At 40.7% G+C, this 22915-nt stretch overlaps 1 protein-coding gene across 7 annotated transcripts in view; it reads left to right on the top strand.

Annotated features, from left to right (window-relative positions):
• Positions 1 to 22915, top strand: part of GCH1 (GTP cyclohydrolase 1) — a 155413-nt gene that overhangs the window by 10043 nt on the left and 122455 nt on the right. For 6 of the 7 annotated variants that reach the window (XR_009264905.1, XM_058740679.1, XM_058740681.1 and 3 more), the window contains exons 2-3: positions 17789 to 17898; positions 21262 to 21317. Coding sequence is in view for 6 of the 7 variants with exons in the window: in XM_058740679.1 (XP_058596662.1) it covers positions 17789 to 17898; positions 21262 to 21317 (166 nt within the window). In the remaining variant the exon portion in view is untranslated. Of the gene's footprint in view, positions 1 to 220; positions 266 to 1372; positions 1618 to 9272; positions 9374 to 17788; positions 17899 to 21261; positions 21318 to 22915 lie in introns of all 7 variants that reach the window. The other variant, XM_058740683.1, reaches the window with a different exon arrangement.

Below are 22915 nucleotides of genomic sequence, written 5' to 3'. Positions count from 1 at the left end.
TTTATTTATTTTTGGGACAGAGAGAGACAGAGCATGAACGGGGGAGGGGCAGAGAGAGAGGGAGGCACAGAAGCGGAAACAGGCTCCAGGCTCTGAGCCATCAGCCCAGAGCCTGACGCGGGGCTCGAACTCACGGACCGTGAGATCGTGAGCTGGCTGAAGTCGGACGCTTAACCGACTGCGCCACCCAGGCGCCCCTCGTTTTCCCCTTTTTGTAAAGGGTGGTAATACCTGCTTTGCCTGGGCTCTTCTAAGAATTAAGAAGGTATGTGAGAAAGCACATGATACTTCATCTAGTCCTTCTTTATGGTGAGGAAAAACTGTAACATTGGATTAATTGAAAAGTGTTTTAAGACTGTGGGACACTTTGGAGCCCTAAGCCCACAGACATGCTGTGAGGAAGGTGTGCCACATGGAGTGACCACAAGTGGGTGTTGTGGCTGATGGCTGTACCCGAGGTCTCCCCCAACAGCTAGCATTGAAAAATAGACAGGGGAGTAGATTCCCCCAGGTGATTCCAGCTCCCAGCCATTTCCACTGACGCCACAGACATTGAGGCATAGAGGCCAGTCATCTTCTCTGTGTCCTGTCTGGATTCCTGACCCACAGAATCCAGGGACATAATAAAATCGTTGTACACCACTAAATTCTGGAGTGTTTTGTTATGCACTAAAAGCAACTGGAGCAAATTTTTAGATGAGGGTGGTTAGATTTGCATTTGTACAGAGGAAGAGGGAGTGACTTAAATAAGCCAAGAGATGGCATTATGGTTTAAGGCCAGAGATTTAAATTTGTGAATTATCAGTATAAGGCTGATACCTGAAGCGAGGAGAGTACCTGGGCTCCTCACAATAGTGATAGGAGATGGGTGGCCTAGAACTTTAGCAGATGTCTGCATTTAGATAGTAAGAAGAATGAGAGAAGAGCCAGCAGACAGTCTTAAAAGGACATATCAGAAGCAGGAGATCCAAGAGTGTGTTGGCAGAAAATGGTTTTAAGAGAGACAAGGAACAAAAACTAGAGGTCATGAGACAGTTTACTTGAGCCAGATTACCTGGCTTCAAATTCTGTTATTTGTGGGCAGTGCCTCAATTACCTCATCTGTAAAATGGAGCTATTAATAGTACTCATGCATCTTATAGGGTTATTGTGAGGATGAAATGAGTTAGTACACAAAAAGTGGTAAGGGCAATGCTTGCCATACAGGAAGCTCTGTAGACATTTTGTACACGTTAGCCATGAGGACTGAGATTTGAAGGGGATGATGTTAGTAGTTTCTATAGCTTAATGTGGTCAGAAGCCAGCTTCTAGGATGTTAGGGAGTAATTCTGGAAAACAATAAAATTTTGAGGTATCTTTTTCTGACTGGCAGGATCAAGTGAGTTTCCTCTTGATGTGTATCAAGGCATCAACATGCTGGATGCTGGATGTTGCTGAGTGAAACCCTTAGGTGTCAGAGAAAAGCATGAACCCAAAACTCTGGGAAAGTGGGCCAGGTGGTATACGTGTGATCTCACATGATATGCCTGTCAACTTGAAGGTTAGACCCATTCTAAAGAAGTGGAAACTGAGGAGGCTCATGCTGTCACTTGCCAGAGGTCACGGAGCAGAACCGAGGTATTTGTGACTACAGCGCTCATGTTCTAATCGACATCATGCCCCCTCAGGTTTAAAGTGCCTATGTTACAATTTTATATGAAGATCCATTTATATGTGAGGATCATAATACATAGGAATCTGCTTTTCTTCCTGAATTCTAGCAAGGAGAAAGCCAAGTAGATTTATGTTTGAGGCGTTTCTTACTACCCTGACTGAAAGAGATTTCATGAAGTTTTTGATTAGGGAAATTCATGAATAATGCAAAAATCTTAGCTAAATTGTGTTCAATTCTAAGGTGGATTATAACAAACTTTTCCCTATTTAATCCTTTGAGGGAGATATCTGAAGACCAAAATTTTATATATTTTGTTTAAAGCACGTTGAATTGTGTTGTGGCCATTTTGTATTTTATATATGTGAGTCTTTTAATAGTTTTATTGTTTGGAAACTTTTCTGTTTTAAATGTTAGTTTTTAGGGCTTGTACCTTTTAAATGCAGTTATAAATAATATTTCATTTAAAGTAATTTTATCTATAACCACCAGGTATATAAATTTCAGAGATACAAACTTACTTTAACACCTTGAACAATTAGGCAAATACACTACAACATAATTATGTTCCACCTGTGCTAATCTATCCAAATTGTGTTCCCTATTGTATATTTGCAACCTTATCTAAATGGATACACTTGCATGTTGTATGTTCTTTTTTTTTTTATTTGTTTGATTCTTATTGTGGTAAAATATACATAACATAAAATTTACCATTTTAGCCACTTGAAAAACATTTTTTTTACATTTATTTATTTTTTTGAGAGACAGAGACAGAGCACAAGCAGGAGAGGGGCAGAGAGAGAATGAGACACAGAATCCAAAGCAGGCTCCAGGCTCTGAGCTGTCAGCACAGAGCCTGACTCAGGGCTTGAACTCACAAACCATGAGATCATGACCTGAGCCAAAGTTAGATGGTTAACTGACTGAGCCACCCAGGCACCCCTAATGTTTTAAAAGTCCATTTGACCACCCAGCCCTTCTATGAACTTTACTTGAATGCATGTTGCTAGTTGGGCTATTTGGTCTAGTCTTTATAATCTGGTTGTTTGTTTTATTTGTGATTCTAACTTCTTATTAATCTCTTTGGTTACCTGTGCTTCGTGTCCTGGCTCTTGTACTTCTCGAGTATCTCTAGACTTTGTCTTCACTTCTGATTCTTTGTCATCTCTTACCAGAGGTACAGTGACTGTTTTTGTTTTTGTTTTTTTAATGTTTATTTATTTTTAAGAGAGAGAGAGAGAGGTAGCATGCGAGCAGGGAAGGGGCAGAGAGAGGGGGAGACACAGAATCTGAAGCAGGCTCCAGGCTGTCAGCTGCCAGCACAGAGCCCAACATGGGGCTTGAACTCACAAGCTGTGAGATCATGACTTGAGCCAAAGTCGGACGCTTAACTGACTGAGCCACCCAGGCACCCCGTAGTACAGTGACTTCTTAACTGGTTGCCTTGCCGCCTAGCTTGTTCTGCTCCAGTCCATTACTGCCAGTGTAATTTTACTAAATTGAATAGATCACTTCCTGCTGAAATACTTAACTGATTTTTTCTGGTCTTTCCTCACCATGATTTGAAGTTTTGTAGTATTCCATCCTCTTGCCTGCATTTTTTTTTTCTTCTGTTGCATCACTGTCCCCTCATGAGAGGCAGTTTACTATTTTAGTTTAGTGCACAGTCTAGCTTGAAGAACCACTGTGTCTCTTCCCACAATGGAGCTGTAGATCGAGGCAGACATTCTACCCAAGCCTTGTTTGTCTGAAATATTTGGCCCTTTTTATCTGTTGTTCTCTTCCTCTAATTTTTTTTTTTCCACTATCTTTTTTTGGTTTTGGTTGCTCACCATGAAGATCCCCACCCCACCACCCATTTATTAACAGCCATTGCCTCTCTAGAGTCTGAACAACAAAGCAGTTTTAGGTGAGGAAATTGCCCATTGCTGAGTTTCTGCATTGAAGTCTTTTGAGATCCAGTTGGTCCAAGTGCTGTTTCAGTGAAGAGCTTTGCCAGGAACATATGATTCTTGCTCTGAGGTATGATATGTTTTATGTACATAGATGAGTGTTTATTTTTCTAAGTAGGAATCAGAACCCAGTTCAACAGAGGCCATTGACAAATGTCCCAAACAAGGAAGTTTTTAATAACATAGCTTCAAATGCAATCGTATCTATTTTATGGTAAGTGGTTCGTGAGCAGCAACGAAGGTGGTAGGTGCTGGAATTTAACTGATATTGGGGACTTTGCCAAAGAACTTATTGACTACCCCTTCAAAATATAAGTGCTTTTGAGGGCGCCTGGGTGGCTCAGTCGGTTAAGCATCCGACTTCAGCTCAGGTCATGATCGCACAGTCCGTGAGTTCAAGCCCCGCGTCAGGCTCTGTGCTGAAGCTCAGGGCCTGGAGCCTGCTTTGGATTCTGTGTCTCCCTCTCTCTCTCTGCCCCTCCCCTGCTCATGCTCTGTCTCTCTCTGTCTCAAAAATAAATAAAAACATTAAATATATATATATGTATTTAATATATATTAAATATTTTGTTAATGCACAGGCAATCCTGGAGGTGTGCCACTGATCGCCACCAGGAACAACTTGCCTTTCAGCAGCACAAAGTGCTTAGCTTACAGCTTCCAGCTGCTAGTGCCCTTGCTTTGCCTCAGTGGAGGTCATGCTTATTCCATGCTGTTTTTTGCTTTCATTTTGATATCCATTTCTTTCTATTCCTCCACCACCAACATAATTTGAGGGTGGGGCTCTTTACAAGTGAAGTACTTTATTATTTCTAAAATTTTTTAATGTTTATTTTTGAGAGAGAGAGAGAGAGAGAGAGCGAGAGAGAGAGCTTGTGCAAGTAGGGGAGGGGCGGAGAGAGAGTTGAGACAAAGAATCTGAAGCAGGCTCCAGGCCCTGAGCTGTCAGCAAACTCACAAACTGCAAGATCATGACCTGAGCCGAGGTTGGGAGCTCAACCAACTGAGCCACCCAGGCACCCCACAAGTGCAGTACTTTATAAGAGAGTCAAGTGTTTCAGCTTTATAGTTAGTGTGTTAGAAACTGTGTTCACTGATACAATCCCAAGGTCCTTTTGGTGTTTCTTAAACTATTTTAGTGCATCAACAAACTCATCCTGGTATAATGGGAAGAACAACTAGTCTAGACTAGTCATAGCATCCCCACTAAGTAGTTTATGACCCTAGACAAATCCCTTGCAAGGCTTTCTGGGTCTGGTCTACAGTGAGGGGCAGTTGGACTAGGAGTCTTTGTACTATGGGTGTGCTTGTCAGTATTGCCTCATCGCTCGCTGTGTTGACTTCCAGCAGTTGACAGGTGAGGTCCTACTAAGGATCTCAGGCTTCTTTCGTTGCTAGGGGTGCTGATTTCCTTTGAAATGTTTAAGCCACATAGAAGTTTCTATGGTAACACATCTCTCTCTTTTTCTTGTCACACACATTTTTGAAAAGGTTCTTCATGCTGTGGTCTTCTAACCTATGGCCCTTTTGATTAGACAAAGCCCTTATTTAAGGACTTTTTCCTCAGGAGTATTGTAGATACTTGTAGAAGAAAAAGCAATTGCTAGTCCTACTAGCTCTTGAGGTGTTAGTCTGTTAATAAGGTTTCATATCAATTAGAAGAGGGATTGTTGGATTATTTGGTAGCACAGTAATAACAAGGAAACAGTGTTTTCTGTCAGGATTGTGACATTTTATTTTACTTTTGATTTTTTTATATAAAATTTTCAAACACAAACATAGACAAAATTGTATAATGGACAGCTATGTACTTACTACCTAGATTCAAAATTAACATTTTGCCACATTGGCATGGTCTATTTTACAGGGAACAAATCAGAGACCTGTATTTAGAGGTGAAATCTCACCTTAGAAAGTGTTTTTCTTCTTAACCACTTACACTGTCCTTAGCAAAATTAACTATTAATTTCTTCATATGTTTTAATACCTAATCTACATTCATAACAGTAGAATTAATACCTAACTCTGCACCCCCAGTTGCCCCAAATGTCTTTTACTCATGACTTGTTTAAACTAGGACCCACTCAAGATCCATATATTTGCATTTGATTGTTAGGTTTTAATCCAGAAGATTTCTTGTTTTCCTCTCCCCCACCCTATGACACTGATTTATCCAATTCTCAGTTGTCCTATAAGATCTTCCACCTTTGGGATTTGTCTGCTTGTTTTCTTCTTGTTTTCATTTAACTTGTTTCTATCTCTTTCATATTCCTGGAAGTGGAAGTTAGGTCTAAAGACTTGATTAAATTCCAGGAAAACCATTTTAGCAAGAGTGCTATTTTCTTCACACCATATCACACCAAGAGACATAAAATATGTGGATCTTGAAGACTTAAAGACTGTGGTTGGTTTGTAAAAGCGATTCTTTACTGGTTTCCTAGGATAAACTTCTATAGAGAGGTTCTTTTTTTTTTTTTTTTCCAAGCCTTTTTATTAGTTTGAAGATTTAATGGGATTCTCCTTTCCCCTGAACTGTTCCAGTTTCATTTCAAAAAGTAAAGGTCAAAGTAGCATTAAATTACAGAATTTTTCCTCATATAAACCAAATAAATAGTTGGTAAAACAGTATTTTGCAACCAATGTGCACCAGCTCTGGGCTCTGGCAGCCTCTGGGTATCAAGCCATTCTTTCTGTCTGTTCTCTTGAGCTGGCAGGTACCTTGACACTCTTCTCTTCTTCAACCCCCATGTTTATCACTAATATTACTTTTATTTTAAAACCTCAGATTTGTTCTCTTTGTTTCCTTTGCTGTCATTGGCTTTAGGCCTGTCACCTCATGGCTGACTGAAGTGCAGCAACTTCTGATTCTGGTTTCTTGCCTCTGGGCTCTCCCCCTTGAGTCCATTGTTCTCATAGGTCAGGTTCAGACTCGTGGTGGCTGGTGATAAGGCTCTCATGTGTAAGTCAGAAGACAGGGGGTCAAAATCCAGCTCTTCATGCCAACAGGTACACTCTCCTTTAGCAGGCACTTAATGTTTCCAGATAGAGCATCAGTTTGCTCATCTGTAAAATGGGGAATGATAACTGTTTTGACGACTGAAGAATAAGACAGGACTTGAAAGAAGTCATGAGCAAAATGTAAAATTCAATTTTATGTGCTCGGAAATAGAAGGGCATCTGTTTCTGCTGAATGCATAGACCCACTCAGGCAGTCAACTCTACCTTTTGTTGTTTCCTGTATTTCTGTATTTCATTTCCTATAATATCTCTCTTCCTTACCCCCTCTGGAAAACCCTCCCTTCCTTTCCTTCAATCTGTCCTTAAGGCCTGGATCAAATTTTTATGCTCAATATAGCTGTATGTTTTCTCCCAGCTTATAATTTTTCCTTTATATAAACTATTGCTTCTATAGTTTAGCTTCTAGGCATGCCTTCTATTTTGGGGGGCTGAGTTTTTAAAAAATTCTAATATAATTAATGGACAGTGTTATATTAGTTTCAGGTGTACAAATACTGATTCAATGATTCTGTACATTACGGTGCTCCTCATGATAAGTGTACTCTTAATGCCCTTCACTTATTTTCTTATTTCCCCAGATCTTAAGTTTCTTGAGGTAATGTTTGATGTATTTGTGTCCAGCTCAGAAACTAGTACAGAACTTCCCATGAAAACTTGATCATGTTACCCTTGAAACTGATTTATAGTGAGCTGGTGGTATGTAGGACCCAACTGGTTTCTTAAATGGCTGATATTTTTCTAGGATATGGATATAATTTTCTTATGTGAGGTCCTCCTTCCTTTACTTTTCACTGGACCTCTGGAAAGTTGGCTCCAGCTTCTTTGCCTAATCTCCCCATCCTATTCCCCACCTCACCATCCAATCTCACTCTCTGTTCCAAGCCTCCTTCTCCAGCTGGTGTGCAGACCTCACAGTGTTCCACAGGAATTGTCATCCTCTGAGTTGGTGACTATAGTGAGGGTTTATGGTGGGGAATTAACATTGCTAACTGTTCAACCTTGCTAAACAGCAAATTAAGGCCAGTAGTGGGTCCATTTTTAACCCTCAACCTCTCTCAAAAGCCTATGCTCCCAGCCCAACTGGTCATCAGAATTGCTTGGGTTTTTAAAAGATTTAATCATCCTGGTTTCACCCCAATAGCTAGTGAATCAGATTTTTCAGGGTAGCTTGAGAAGCTGTATTTTCCAAAGCTCCCTATGATTGGCCATATGTGGGATCCACTGTTCTAAAGCGTGATCCCTTTTCCCTTAATCATTTGTCAGTAATGATGGTGGCTTGCACACCCTGCTGGTACTTATTTGTTGGATAGGATTACAGATGGTTCTATAACATCCATCTGTATGATATCTCTTGGCATAAGTGAATGTAGGATGATAAAGGATGAGCCTATTAAAGGCTTCTGAAGCAAATGGATAGTTTATCAGATTGGTGTGTTCTTTCTTTAGAACTGCTGTGAACCAGACCTTGTTACCACCATCTGTTTTGTAAATTCCATTTACAGTTTAACAGCTGGATTGTGAAAGATATACAAAATTATCCAATTAAAAGACTATATTTGGCAAGTGTGCATCCTTTTTTTTTAAATGACTCCTTGAATACACTCTTATTTCTTTCCTTAGATAGCCTTTTAAGGCTCTAACTTTTGTCTACCACAAATTTTCAGAGTAGTAAACCGAGACCAGAAGGAAGTTCTTAGGCTTGGAGGCTTGGATAACTTTGGGAGTTAATAATGTATAGGATTGATAGCCTTGAGTTTTATCCTTAAAAAAAATCTGAATAGTTTAAAACAGGTGCTTTTCCCTACCTCAGTACTGAAAGCCACTAGCCAGTACCTTTGCGCATCTCAAAAGGTGACTGACCAGTAGAGTGGGTGGATAACTTGTGTTGTAATTTGGCATTGATTTCCAACATCCCTAGAGTTGTACAAGCCAAGAACCTGGGAGTCCTGTTAAATTCCTTCTCCAAAAACCATTCTCTTACCTGTAGCGATCCTGTAGCCCAGGTCACAGTCCATACAAAGTCCAAATGAGAACTTGGGTCTCTGGACTTTTAAACTTCATCTTTTCTAATTTACTGTTATGCTTTTTGAACCACTGCGTGTATGTGGTTTTCTAGGGGCCAGTTAAGTAATGGTGTTTAGGTAGAGCAATTTGTGTACTTCTATTTTCTTATTTCAGTACTTCAATATCTTATAAATAAACTACAACAAACATTGTTGTAATTAGGAAAAAGTCTTGGTTATGTTATCATGTGAGAACATGCCCTCAGCAACAGACATTATGTTCATGACAAGCCCAGCTAAGAGGATGGGAACAGCTTTCCAGGATTGCATTTGGCAAATAAAGGAGGCACATCAAGGGGTGCCTGGGTGGCTCAGTCAGTTGAGCATCCAACTTCAGCTTAGGTCATGATCTCGTGGTTGGTGAGTTTGAGCCCCGCGTGGGGCTCTGTGCTGACAGCTCAGAGACTGGAGCCTGCTTTGGATTCTGTGTCTCCCTCTCTCTCTGTTCCTCCCCTGCTCATGCTCTGTCTCTCTCTCTCTCAAAAATAAAGATTGAAAAAAAAGGATGCATATCAGTACTATTTTTAACGCAACCAGTACATTTATTTCAATAGCCTTGGCTACTTTTTTTTTTTTTTTTTACAGTTTTATTGAGAAAAAAGTTGGCATGCAACATTGTGTAAATTCAAGGTGTACAACGTGTTGGTTTAATACAGGTGTATATTGGAATGTGATTACCACCATAGGTAGGTAATATTTCCATCACATCACAAAATCACTGTTTCTTTTTTGTGATGAAAACATTTAAGATCTACTGTCTTAGCAACTTTCAACTATGTAATGCAGTATCGTTAACTGTAATCAAAAAGGTGTGCATTAAAAAAGGAAATACTCTGTGGGGTGCCTGGGTGACTGTCAGTTAAGTGTCCGACTTTGGCTCAGGTCGCGATCTCACGGTTTATGAGTTTAGGCCCTGCATCGGGCTGTCTGCTGTCAGCACAGAGCCTGCTTAGGATCATCTGTCCCTTCTCTTCTCTCTCTCTCGCTCTCTCAAAAATAAATAAACTTAAAAAAAAAAAACTTAAAAAAATACTGTGCATTAAATCCCCAGAATTTCTTCATCTTTAACTGGAAGTATGTATTCTTTGACCAACATCTCCCCATCTCTCCCACCCTCCCAGCCCCTTATAACCATTATTTTACTCTCTGTTTCTAAGAGGTTGGCTTTTTTTAGATTCTATATGTAAGTGACAGCATACAATATTTGTTTTTCTCTGACTTATTTCACTTAGCATAATGCTTGCAAGATCCATCCATGTTGTCTTGGCTATATTTTATTTTTTAATTTTTATTCATTTATTAACTTATTAAAGCTTATTTATTTTGAGAGAGAGAGGGAGAGAGAGAATCCCAAGCAGGCTCCATACTTAAGCACAGAATCCCATGCTGGGCTTGATCCCACGAATTGTGAGATCATGACCTGAGCCAAAATTAAGAGTCTGACACTCAACCAACTGAGCCATCCAGGTGCTCCTGTTTATTTTCTAAGATATTAAGTAATCCTTGAACCTACTATGGGTCTCAGACTTAACAACCATGAGATCAAGAGTCACATGCTCTAGTGACAGAGTCAGCCGGGAGCCCCTTGGCTATATTTTAATTGCTTACAAGCAGCGTGGGAATTTATCTCTGCCAGGGATGACAGAAATGAAAATTTGCAAAATAACCAAACTTTTACTTTCTCTGCAATGCATTGGATCTTTCCTGCTGACAAATTCGCAGTTTATGAAATAAGTTCACAGAGCATATCAGAGTTGTGCCACAGCTCTGCCTACTCCAGATGGTATGAATGGTTGTCTAAAGTCATCTTAGTTTCCACCTATGTCAGTCTGTGGAATGTTTGAGTTCATGCTTATTTCAGCCAAGTTTTACAAATGTTCGCTCTATCTTGTTAAGCGCAAGAAGCTATGCGTGTTGGAAGTGCTAACAAGAGGTGCACCATCATGATGGAAATGAAGGCAGAGAGGGTGATTTTCTTCCATCTTTTAATTTAACATTGCCCTTACTTGTAGGACAAATTTTTCAAACAGGAGTAGAATGCAAAATGTTTTAATGCCACACTAAAGGCAGAAGAAGTCTTTATTTTAATTGCAGAGTGTGATCAAGGGAAGTTTCTGGAGTTTGCAGTGTTACATGAAGCAGGCTCGGTCTTTCCTGTGTAATACCACTCTAGCATCAGAACTTCTTTTTTTTTTTTTTTTTTATTTATTTTTGGGACAGAGAGAGACAGAGCATGAACGGGGGAGGGGCAGAAAGAGAGGGAGACACAGAATCGGAAACAGGCTCCAGGCTCCGAGCCATCAGCCCAGAGCCTGACGCGGGGCTCGAACTCACAGACCGCGAGATCGTGACCTGGCTGAAGTTGGACGCTCAACCAACTGCGCCACCCAGGCGCCCCAACTAGCATCAGAACTTCTATGCAAAGGTAACCTCAGGGTTTTTGCTTCCCCCCCGCCCCCCGCAGGAAAAAAACCCAGAACACCAGCATGTACATGAACAACGCAATTAAAACAATTTTAAACATTTTTTTTTTTTTTTTATTTTTGGGACAGAGAGAGACAGAGCATGAACGGGGGAGGGGCAGAGAGAGAGGGAGACACAGAATCGGAAACAGGCTCCAGGCTCCGAGCCATCAGCCCAGAGCCTGACGCGGGGCTCGAACTCACAGACCGCGAGATCGTGACCTGGCTGAAGTCGGATGCTTAACCGACTGCGCCACCCAGGCGCCCCAATTTTAAACATTTTTTAAAACGTTTATTTATTTTTGAGAGAGAGAGCATAAGCAGGGGAGGGGCAGAGAGAGAGGGAAAGAGAGAGAGAATCCCAAGCAGGCTCTGCACCATCAGCACAGAGCCCGATGTGAGCTCACACTTGTACACTGTGAGATCATGACCTGAGCTGAAACCCAGAGTCAGACATTTAACCGACTGAGCCACCCAGGTGCGCTCCAAATTTTTTTAATTAATGAAATGCGTCAAATATATAAGAAAAAGGACAAAGAATTAGTTTAACCAACATTCATCTGGTTTTAATAAATATTAACATTTTGCTATAATTGCTTTGGAAAATACAGATAAGTTTCATAGATACCTCTTTCTGATCCTGTTCTCCTCCCTCACAGAGTTAACCGCTATCCTGAATTTGATCTCTACTCTCATGCCTATTTTTGTACTTTTTAAAAAAAAAATTTTTTTTAACGTTTTTATTTTATTTTTGAGACAGAGAGAGACAGAGCATGAATGGGGGAGGGGGGGCAGAGAGAGAGGGAGACACAGAATCAGAAGCAGGCTCCAGGCTCTGAGCCATCAGCCCAGAGCCCGACGCGGGGCTCGAACTCACGGACTGTGAGATCGTGACCTGAGCCGAAGTCAGACGCTTAACCGACTGAGCCACCCAGGCGCCCCTGTACTTTTATTTCATATGTATGTCCATAAACAACATGTGGTTTTTGCTTCCACTTCATTTAAAGGATATTACTGTGTGTATCTGCTATTGCCTCTAAATACTTGCTTTTTTCACTGGACTTTGTTTCAGGAAATAATAAATTCAGCTTAGATTCACTGACTTTCATGGCTGGGCCATATTTTATTATATCACTCTACACAGATTGTGTAATCATTCTTCTGATGTCCATTTAAATCCCTAATTTTGCTATTACCAATAATGCTGCAGTAATATTTTTTCTGTTCCCTTGGCCACATCAGTTTTTTTGGAGTCCTTTCTTTGAAATCTATCTTAAGGAAGTAAATCACAGGGTAGAGACTGACATATTAATTGGATAAAATGGAAAATTTGCATTTAATTCTGGCTCTGTGAATGGCATATAGGGTACTGTGCTGAAACTTCATAAAGTCTTAAGCTACAATGCCTGCCTCCAAGGTTGGGAGAAATTACAGACATAACGGTGGTACCAGGAGGTATATGACGTAAGTGCCCAATGCTGGTTGAGACAGCTCTGATGTTGAGGGGTTTGGGCCAGTAATTCAGACCTTTCTCCACTAAGTCAGGGTAGTTGTTAGCCCCTTAAGTTGATTTAATTCCAGCCAAGAGCAAAGAAACTTTTCCTGCCTTATTAGTTGTCACTGTGTTTTGCTGTCTTAGTTCTAAAGTCAGTAGGCAGATAGGTCGCCTGGGTGACTCAGTTGGTTCAGTGTCTGACTCTTGATTTCAGCTCAGATCATGATCTTACCATTTGTGGGTTCAAGCCCCACATCAGCCTCTGTGCTGAGAGCACAGAGCCTACTTTGGATTCTCTCTCTGCCTCTCATTCTGCCCCTCCCCTGCTCGTGCTCTCTCTCTCAAAATAAATAAACTGAAAAACAATTTTTTCGGATAAATCGGTAGGCAGACCCCATTCTCTTTCTTATCTGTTAGGGTGGATGTACATTCAATGTTTGAAGCCTTCTCCATTGTCTGTTAATGCTGTTCTCCAGGAAGCTGCATCAGGTGTGAAATTCTGGCTTCCTCAGAGATCTCTAAATTTTAGTGCTGATCACCAAACATCCTAGATAATGCTAATTCCTATTACCATTCGTTAAAAAGAAATTCCATTAGATAGAATTTTTCTTTTGTGGGGAATCTCTCCCAGAGGTTTCCTGTTACTCCTACCCCCTTTCAGCATGGCAGAAGCAGTTCTGTGTTTCTTATATTGCTATGTTTGAGTAGGAGCATTTTGAAGGTGTGAAGATTCTGTGTAGCAGCACAAAACATGAATACAAGTTTAATACAGGGGCTCTTGGGGTGCCTGGGTGGCTCAGTGGGTTAAGTGTCAGACTTCAGCTCAGGTCATGATCTCACAGTTCGTGAGTTCAAGCCCCACGTCAGGCTCTGTGCTGACAGTTCAGAGCCTGGGATCTGCTTTGGATTCTGTATCTCCTTCTCTCTCTTCCCCACCCCCACTTCCACTCTGTCTCTCTCTGCCTTTCAAAAATGAATAAACGTTTAGATAAAAAATCTACAAAAAAAATACAGGGGCTCTCAAAGTATGGTTCCCAGACCAGGAGAATTAACATCTTCTGGGAACTTGTTAGAAATGTCAATTCTCATTCCCACCCAGACCTACTAAATCAGAAATTCTGGGACTGGGGTCCAGTGATTTGTGTTTTGACAAGCCCCCTGGGGGAGTCTGAGAAGCACCCTGCTTCCGAGGGTGCTTAAACAGGTACATGGGCTCCTATTGTGGACCTGACTAACTGTACTTTCAGGAAGGGATTAACTACTTAAGGGATGGCTGCCCAGCAGGGTTATTTGTTGTCATTGCTTAATCATTAATGACACGAGCAAGGTATACCTTTACATTTTTCTTTGTGTGGTATTGTAATAGACAAACCTTCAACTTTTGGAGGCCCCTTCAATTTTCTTTGTTGGTTATGACCAAGAGTAGGAAACAGAATGCCATAAATCCTTGTTTCCAGGGTTACCTTCTTGCTGCTGATAACAGGCAGGAAATTAAAACAATCTGTGATAGTGTTTTGTTCTTATTAGCCACAGATGGTAGCTTTCAGATATGTTGGAGCAAAACATAAATAAATATAGCAGGGAAACTTCATTATTGAAGAAAAATGATTCAGCTAGGTCAAGTTTATAGTCTGGGTTCACTTTCACGAAATGGGATATAGGCAACATAATATTGTTCCATTACCACAAACCATTAAGATTTATGGGGGTCACTGGGTTTTTTTCTTTTTGGCTTAATTTTAAGTATGTAAAACATTTACATGATTTCAAAGTCAACTGTGTAACAAATCATATTTAAAGATGTCTCACTTCTATCCATATCCCTTCTCTCCTGCTTTCTTAGTCCTTTATAATCATTTTTATTAGTTTTTTGATTTATTCTCCTAGTGTTTCTTTTTGAAGATAAGCATATATATGTTTATATCTCCCCCATTCCACTTTCTTTACACAAAAGGTTGCATGTTATTCTATATTCTTTTAAGATTATTTTAAAAAGTTAGCTCTACTAAGGGATAACTTAAATTCAATAAAATTCAACAACTTCATGTGTACAATTTGAATTTTGACAAATACATACAGTTGTGCAACCACCAGTACAATGAAGGCATAGACTCTTTCCATCACCCAAAAAGGTTTTCTTCTACCCTTTTACAGCCAATCCTCTCACCCCTCTGGTCCCTGCTAAACCATCTGTCTGCTTTCTCTCACTATACTTCTCTTTCCTAGAATTTCAGACATACTTTTTTTGTGTGAATGTATATGACTTCTTTCACTATGTATATAATTCTTTGAAGATTCAGCCATATTAGTACATATATAAGTAGTTATTCTACTTTATTGCAGAATAGTGCTCTATTGTTTATACATTCCAGTTGATGGGCATTGTCCTATTGCTTTTTTTTCCTTTTTATTTTGAAGTGACATTAGACTTACCAGAATACTTACAAAGACGGTACAGAGAGTTTCTATATACCATTGCCCCAGCTTCCTCAAATGTTAACCTCTCCTATGGCCCATTATATAGTTATCATTTCTTAAGAAATTAATATTGGGGGGCACCTGGGTGGCTCAGTTGGTTAAATGTCCGACCCTTGATTTTGGCTCAGGTCATGATCTCACAGGACATGGGTTCGAGCCCCACGTCCAGGTCTGTGCTGAAGTGCGGAGCCTGCTTGGGTTCCTCTCTCACCCTCTCTCTCTGCCCCTCCCCAGCTTACGCTCTCACACACTGTCAAAAATAAATAAACTTTAAAAATATTTAACAAATTAATATTGGTACAATACTATAAACTACAGACTTTGTGTGGATTTTAGTTTTTCCAGTGCATTTAGTCTTCATGTTTCTTTAGTCTCCTCTAATCTGTGACAATTCAGTCTTTCCATCTCTCTGTGGTTTTTTTTTTTTAATGTTTATTATTTTGAGAGAGAGAAAGTATGAATGAGCAGGGGAGGGGCAGAGAAAGAGGAAGAGAGAGAATCCCAAGCAAGTTCCATGCTCAGTGTGTTGCCAATGCAGGGCTTGATCCCATGAACCATGAGATCATGACCTGAGCCAAAATCAAGAGTCATTTGCTCAACCAGCTGAGCTACCCACACACCGCCTCCCCCCCACCCCCACCCCCCCGTGTCATTTTAAGAGTGCTTGTTGAGGTATTTTGCAGAATGTCCCTCAGTTTGTCTAGTAATTAGACTACAGTCACACACTTCAGGGGAAGAACACCACAGAGGTGATGTGCCCTTTTCATATTTTACCAGAAGCTACATGTTATTACTATGTCTTATTACTGGTAGAGTTAAACTGGATCACTTGGTTTGCCAGGTTTCCTCGGTGTAAAGTTACTATTTTTTCCTTTTCTGTAGTCTGTCTCCTAGAAGCAAATTATTGCTTTTTAAATTCTGATGTATGTTAGTGTGCATGGGACACATAGTTTAGCCACTCCCTCAACCTTAATTATAGTAACAGTAATAACAGCAACTACTACTTAATCCATCTGCGTACTTCTGAAAACATGTGGATTATCTCATTTAATGCTCAGGATACTCCTAAAAATGTAGATGCTTTTTTCATGTCCATTTTACAGTTTAGAAGACTGAGGCAAAGAATAGTCTTTCCAAGGTTCAACAGCTACTTAGTAATGGACCCAGACACTAACTTAGCCTAACTTGAGGACCAGCTTTTAACATGTGCCATATGGTAGTTGTCACAACTTAGAATGGGGATGCTCTCATTCTTTGTCAGAGAAAATGAATGCTTCTGTTTGATAATTCTTTTCTTCTTTAAGAAATAACTTTGTTTGTTTTACTTTCAGGGTTTTCTTGTATGACTAAGGATTTTAATAAGCTATGCATGGCAGTAATATTACTTAAAAATCTTGGAGAAATCCAGGATACTTTGGGGAGCACTCAGGGCCTATTTTTAGACTTCTTCCAGAAATATGACTGTAGGTTAGGGCAGAGAATTCAGAACAGAAAACTGTTTTTGGCAAAGTATTTACTTCAAGGATGACACTGATCCTTTTCTTCCGTGGATTTTTATCAGCCTCTCCTACCAGGGGTGTTGTGTTTGTCTGTGTGTGTCTAAACCCTGCATATTCACGTTTGTTGACCACGCTAATGACTTTTCCACTCCACAATCAAATGTGTCTCTGAATAGCCTGACTCAGGGGATGATAACTGGTTTGGTGATGACTCAATATCTGTGAGCCTCTATTCTAGCAACAACGGAGCCACTGAAGGTCAGGCTGTGTGGGTGGACGTTTGCACTTCCCTGTGACTCACACTGCAGCCTGGCTTTCTGAGGGGAGATTAACTGTAGGTGGCCGCAAAACTCTATTCACCTCCTCCCCGCTCCGTCTCATCCGTACTATGTAGATGGGTATCCCCGGATCCTTGAAATACTACGGCTTGGAGTCTTGAATGTATGTAGGCTGCCATGATGTCCAGCTATCAGTGCACGTTTAAAAAATAAAGCTTTTATGTTTTTAAATGTCTGTTGTATGCCTGGCCATATGTGCCAGAGTCCAGAGGTCAAAAGCTAATCTGGGCAGGCATATACATAAAAATGATAGCATTTAGTTCCTTAGGGAAGAATGTAACTGCTTAGAATAAGTCTTGTGCTTGCATTCAAGAATTAGTAAATTTTATGAGTAAACAAGTATTTGGGGGATAGATAATGCTGACTTTATGGGTGTTGAGATCTGGCCTCAGAGGTTAGATGGCTAAGGACTTCTGGCCTCAGAAGTTAGATAAGGTTTTCTACACATCCACTATAGAGAAAGTGTTAGGTACAAGAAAATATAAAGAAGAAAAGGAAAGCAGCTCCCTTTCGTCACCAGAACTCTTGTTTTGCATATTTCTCCCTTTCTCCTTTTCTCATGCAGCAGACACATTTGTTTGTAATCCTGCATTTGTTATGTAATATTATATAGTTAAGGGTTGTTTTCACCATTTAAAGAAAAAGACTGCTAATTTGGTGGGAGAAAAATAACTAGTTTTAACGCGTTTTTCCTTAACATTTTAGTTAGGATTAACATTTTGTCTTTGTTGACTGTCAATCTCTGTTTAACCGTGGAGATTGTTAGTTTTTCTACTCTGAATCTTTCTGTAAAATTGGAAATGTTACTAAAGCAAGCCTCTGATTTCAGATGTCCTAAATGATGCTATATTTGATGAAGATCATGATGAGATGGTGATTGTGAAGGACATAGATATGTTTTCCATGTGTGAACATCATCTGGTTCCATTTGTTGGAAAGGTAAGGGTTTTTTCTGTTTCCTGTTAATTTTAAAATATAACAAAAATTTTTAAATTAGGATTATTATCTTTAAAATCATCACCTGCTAATTCCTAATATCCCAGATATGTAGAATTACACATAAACATTTACTCTTTATCAACCTGACTAATCTAATAATTTGAAATTAACAAAACAAAAACCAAGTAGCTGAAGGTCCTCAGGGCAAATATTTCATAGTAAGTACCATGGTATTGGTTAAAATAATGAGATAAAGTTGCCTTTTTTTTTTAAGGTAGCTGCAACAGACTCTGAAAACCTTTGCTTTTTATTTTGACTAAATAATGTTTGATCCAAGATGTACTTTTGTGTAATATGGCATGAGCAGCAATGATTGCAGAATTTCTTATGGCAGAGGTCATAGTATTAGTGGACTTTGTTTCTTTTTAAAAAAATTTTTTTTTCAACGTTTTTTATTTATTTTTGGGACAGAGAGAGACAGAGCATGAACGGGGGAGGGGCAGAGAGAGAGGGAGACACAGAATCCGAAACAGGCTCCAGGCTCTGAGCCATCAGCCCAGAGCCTGACGCGGGGCTCGAACTCACGGACCACGAGATCGTGACCTGGCTGAAGTCGGATGCTTAACCGACTGCACCACCCAGGCGCCCCTAGTGGACTTTGTTTCTAACTCTTTCTGTATTAGGAGCAGTGAATCTAATGCAAGCTGCTTAATATTATCTAGCTTGCTGCACTTAAGCATATCTTTGAAACCATGGATGTAGGACCAAAAGTAGTCCTGTCCTCTCTCTCCCATTATAATTTTATTTTATTTTGACTTTTTATTAATAGTTTTTAAACAGAAGACTTAGCAAATAGTGTTATGAATACCTGTATACCCATCACCTAAATTTAATGTGTTAACATTTGCTTCACATTTTTTTTTGTTAAAATATTTCATTTTGGGGGCACCTGGGTGGCTCAGTCAGTTGAGTATATGACTCTTGATTTTGGCTCAGGTCATGATCCCAGGGTCTTGGGATCAAGCTCCGTGTGGGGCTCTACACCAAGTGTGAAGCCTGCTTGGGATTCATGTGTGCGCACGCGCTCACTCTCTCTCTCTCTTTCTTTCTCTCTCTCTCTTTCTTTCTCTCTTTTCTCCTCCCCTCCTCCCCTCCTCCCCTCCTCCCCTCCTATCCTCCATCCCCTCTTCCCCTCCTCCCCTCCTATCCCCCATCCCCTCCTCTCCTCCTATCCCCCATCCCCTCCTCCCCTCCTCCCCTCCTCCCCTCCATCCCCTCTTCCCCTCCTCCCCTCCTATCCCCCATCCCCTCCTCCCCACCTCCCCTCCATCCCCTCTTCCCCTCTTCCCCTCCTCCCCTCCATCCCCTCTTCCCCTCCTCCCCTCCTATCCCCCATCCCCTCCTCCCCTCTTATCCCCTATCCCCTCCTCCCCTCCCCCCCTCCCTTTGCCCCTCCCCTGCTCTCCAGTGTGCCTGCACTTAAGGGCTCAGGATTTTCAAGAAGGAGGGAACCTTTGAGCTTATCTTACTACCTTTTATTGTAAGTGAGGAATTTGGGCCCAGAAAGCATAGGCTTTGTCCAAGAAGACAGAGGAAGTTAGTGATTTGGGCTGGGGCTAGACTTACGGACTTGATCTGTGCTCAGCCTCTCACTATATCCTCTTACCTTCTGCTATGATTATCTCTGTGTTTGTGTTCTTGCTAACTTTTTTTTTTTTTTTTAAATATATATATATATTTTTTAATTTTTTTTTCAACGTTTTTTATTTATTTTTGGGACAGAGAGAGACAGAGCATGAACGGGGGAGGGGCAGAGAGAGAGGGAGACACAGAATCGGAAACAGGCTCCAGGCTCCGAGCCATCAGCCCAGAGCCTGACGCGGGGCTCGAACTCACGGACCGCGAGATCGTGACCTGGCTGAAGTCGGACGCTTAACCAACTGCGCCACCCAGGCGCCCCTGTTCTTGCTAACTTTTAAAAAAATCTATTGTTCAGCAGTGTTTCTCTAAAATTGACATTGAAATGACTTAAGATCTTCAGAAAGATCAAAAGTAGTACAAACAATAAACAAATTATAGCTCTGCATATAAGTATAAAATTTCAAGTGGTACAGAAGATCTTAGCTCTGTGGGAAACTTTCAACTCTCTAATTTTTCTTTGAAATAGTCAGTTCAGGTGCTACTTTACTTTCTCCTTCTGCTGACCAGGAAGGTAATGAATTGGTATTCTTAAATTCCCAAAGCACAGTGCTAATAGATGAAAAATCACTAATTACTACTATATCCATTATTCACATGTACAGTAGATATTAATTAGGTGAGCGAATGCAACAAACGCTAGCGAACCATGATGCAAATGAATCTATACTTTTATATTAGGTTAATTGATTGCCTACAAATGGCCATTTACTTATTAGCCTTTTGTAGAACTAATGTGTTCCCATAATTTAATACTTGGCTCAAAGAGAGGTAACATGGACATATTAGATGTTAGTCAGTGACTTTTAAGATTACGGAATTGGCTTGGCCTCATAGTAGGTCCTATAAGAACTTAGATCTTAAGGTCCAGGTTTTGACAAGTCACATTTGTAGCTGTGTCCTTTATCCCCCATCAGGAAGATAGTATTCTCCAGCAGCTTAGAGATTGGGCCACCAACTATGACAAAGGACATGGAGACCCTCTTTATGTGCAGTGGGGTGGGACTTTTAAGGCCACTATGATGTGTGGAATGTCAGTGTTCACAGTTACAGTTTGGGCCATTTAAAGGAAGCTTTCCTGGCTACATTTTAATGTTGCTATAGGATAATTTGGACTGTCTTGAGAGAATGTCCCCTCAATAGAAGAAAGACTGGAAGAATTGTATCAAGAGTTTAACTTCACCAGGAAATATCAAGACTATATTTCAAATTTGTCATTTCATTAATAGTCATTCATATATTTTCCTTTTCCTGCACATCTGTAATTTTCTAAATGCTTTTGTTAGTCCTTCATTTTCTAAGTCTTAAAGCTTCTAGATTTTTTAAGTTGATTTATTTATTTTGAGAGAGAGAGAAAAAGAATGAATGAGCAGAGGAGGGGCAGAGAGAGAGGATGAGAGAGAATTCTAAGCAGACTCCATGCTCAGTGCAGAGCCTGACGTGGGGCTCGATCTCATGACTTTGAAATCATGACCTGAGCTGAAATCAAGAGTTGGATGCTTAACCAAGTAATCACCCAGGTGCCCCAAAACTTCTAGATTTTTTAAAGATACATTTTCATCGTGTTGAATTACATAATACATATACTGTCTTCTGTTTCCTTATTTTATTACAAAGAAGCACTGGATTTTCAACTAACTCGTGATTTCTGTCTCTTCTTTGAAGGTCCATATTGGCTATCTTCCTAACAAGCAAGTCCTTGGCCTTAGCAAACTTGCGAGGTAAGTATGTGTGGTGAGCAGGAAAACAGATTTGTAGGACCTGCCCTTGTATGGCTAGAATCTCATAAGGCTTGCTTTCTTGACTGGTGTGGATCTAACTTGGAAGTCACATTACAACATAAAATTTATAGTCACAGAGACAAGCGTATTTGGAGGACCTGAGACACAAATCCCTTTTATTCTCACCCATCACTGCCTTTCTCCCCCACCTTCCACAACTCTTCCCACTGGCACATCTTTGAAGTCTTAGTTCATACCTTTCTCTGTAGAGCCTGGAAAGGACCAGGATGCATTCAGTCCAGCCCCCCCATGTTTAAGGGTGGTTTACTAACAGTGGGGGGGGGAGGGGAGAGGAAACCTGAGCAGGAGTCTAATTCCACTGCACTGTTTTCAGACTTTTTTTTTTTTAAATTTTTTCCAACGTTTTTTATTTATTTTTGGGACAGAGAGAGACAGAGCATGAACGGGGGAGGGGCAGAGAGAGAGGGAGACACGGAATCGGAAACAGGCTCCAGGCTCTGAGCTGTCAGCACAGAGCCTGACGTGGGGCTCGAACTCACAGGCCGCGAGATCGTGACCTGGCTGAAGTCGGGCGCTTAACCGACTGCGCCACCCAGGCGCCCCTTCAGACTTTTAATCATACTACCATTTGGAGGCTTCTGCACCTGAGTATTTGTGGGCATCTTCTGGGGTCCTGCAGGGCCATCCATTCACTTCTGGTTTGATACCTCTGGAGGCACAAAACTGTGCTGTGCCTTCCTTGGCTTTCTCAGCAATATTCCAAAAATAATACCTACTCTCTTCTCTGTTTCTCTTTTCTACTACAGTCTTATTTTCCCTTCTTTATCCTGTGGGTTCATGCCTTTTAAAAAATTCCTTTACTACTATTTTTATTTGGGCTTTAGGAAGGAGAGGTAATATACAAATACTGTCATCTATGTTTAAGTAGAAATAAACGTAATGATTGGTGTTCATGTATCTCTGATAGCTCAGCAACCAGTATTTTATTGCCCCTAAATATTCTTCTTTGTAATTCTTTGTATGGAGTTAGCGAGTCCTGGGTATGGAGGAATGCTGGGAGGTGTGGTTTTGTGTGTGTTGGGAGAGAGTTAAGGACAAAATGAGGTGATAGGCGATGAACATACAATCAGGTGCCCCCCCCCACCCCCCGCGAAACCAAGCTAAGTTTGGATAATTTGAGATTATAGTGACCATATCAAAATTGGAATAGGGGTGCCTGGGTGGCTCAGTCAGTTAAACATCTGACTCTGGATTTCAGCTTAGGTCATAATCTCACAGTTCGTGGGTTTGAGCCCTGTGTTGGGCTCTGTGCTGACAGGGCAGAACCTGCTTGGGATTCTCTCTTTCCTTCTCTCTTTGCCCCTCCCTACCTCTTTTTCTCTCTATCTCAAAATAAGTAAACGTTAAAACATTTGGAATAAATGAATCTTTGTGACCAAACTAACTATATATACTATGACTCTGATGTATTCCTGCTGCTTTTCCACTTAGACACTGGGATTCATCACAATCCTGAAATGGTGGTCCAGATCTTTTTCAATTCTGTGTTGGAATCTGTAAAAACCACGCTAGCAATC

This window comes from Neofelis nebulosa, chromosome 7 (genome assembly GCF_028018385.1).
Source record: "Neofelis nebulosa isolate mNeoNeb1 chromosome 7, mNeoNeb1.pri, whole genome shotgun sequence".
Lineage (NCBI taxonomy): Eukaryota > Metazoa > Chordata > Mammalia > Carnivora > Felidae > Neofelis > Neofelis nebulosa.
Note: the sequence above shows the minus strand (reverse complement) of the source record. Positions and strands in the feature narration are given on the sequence as shown.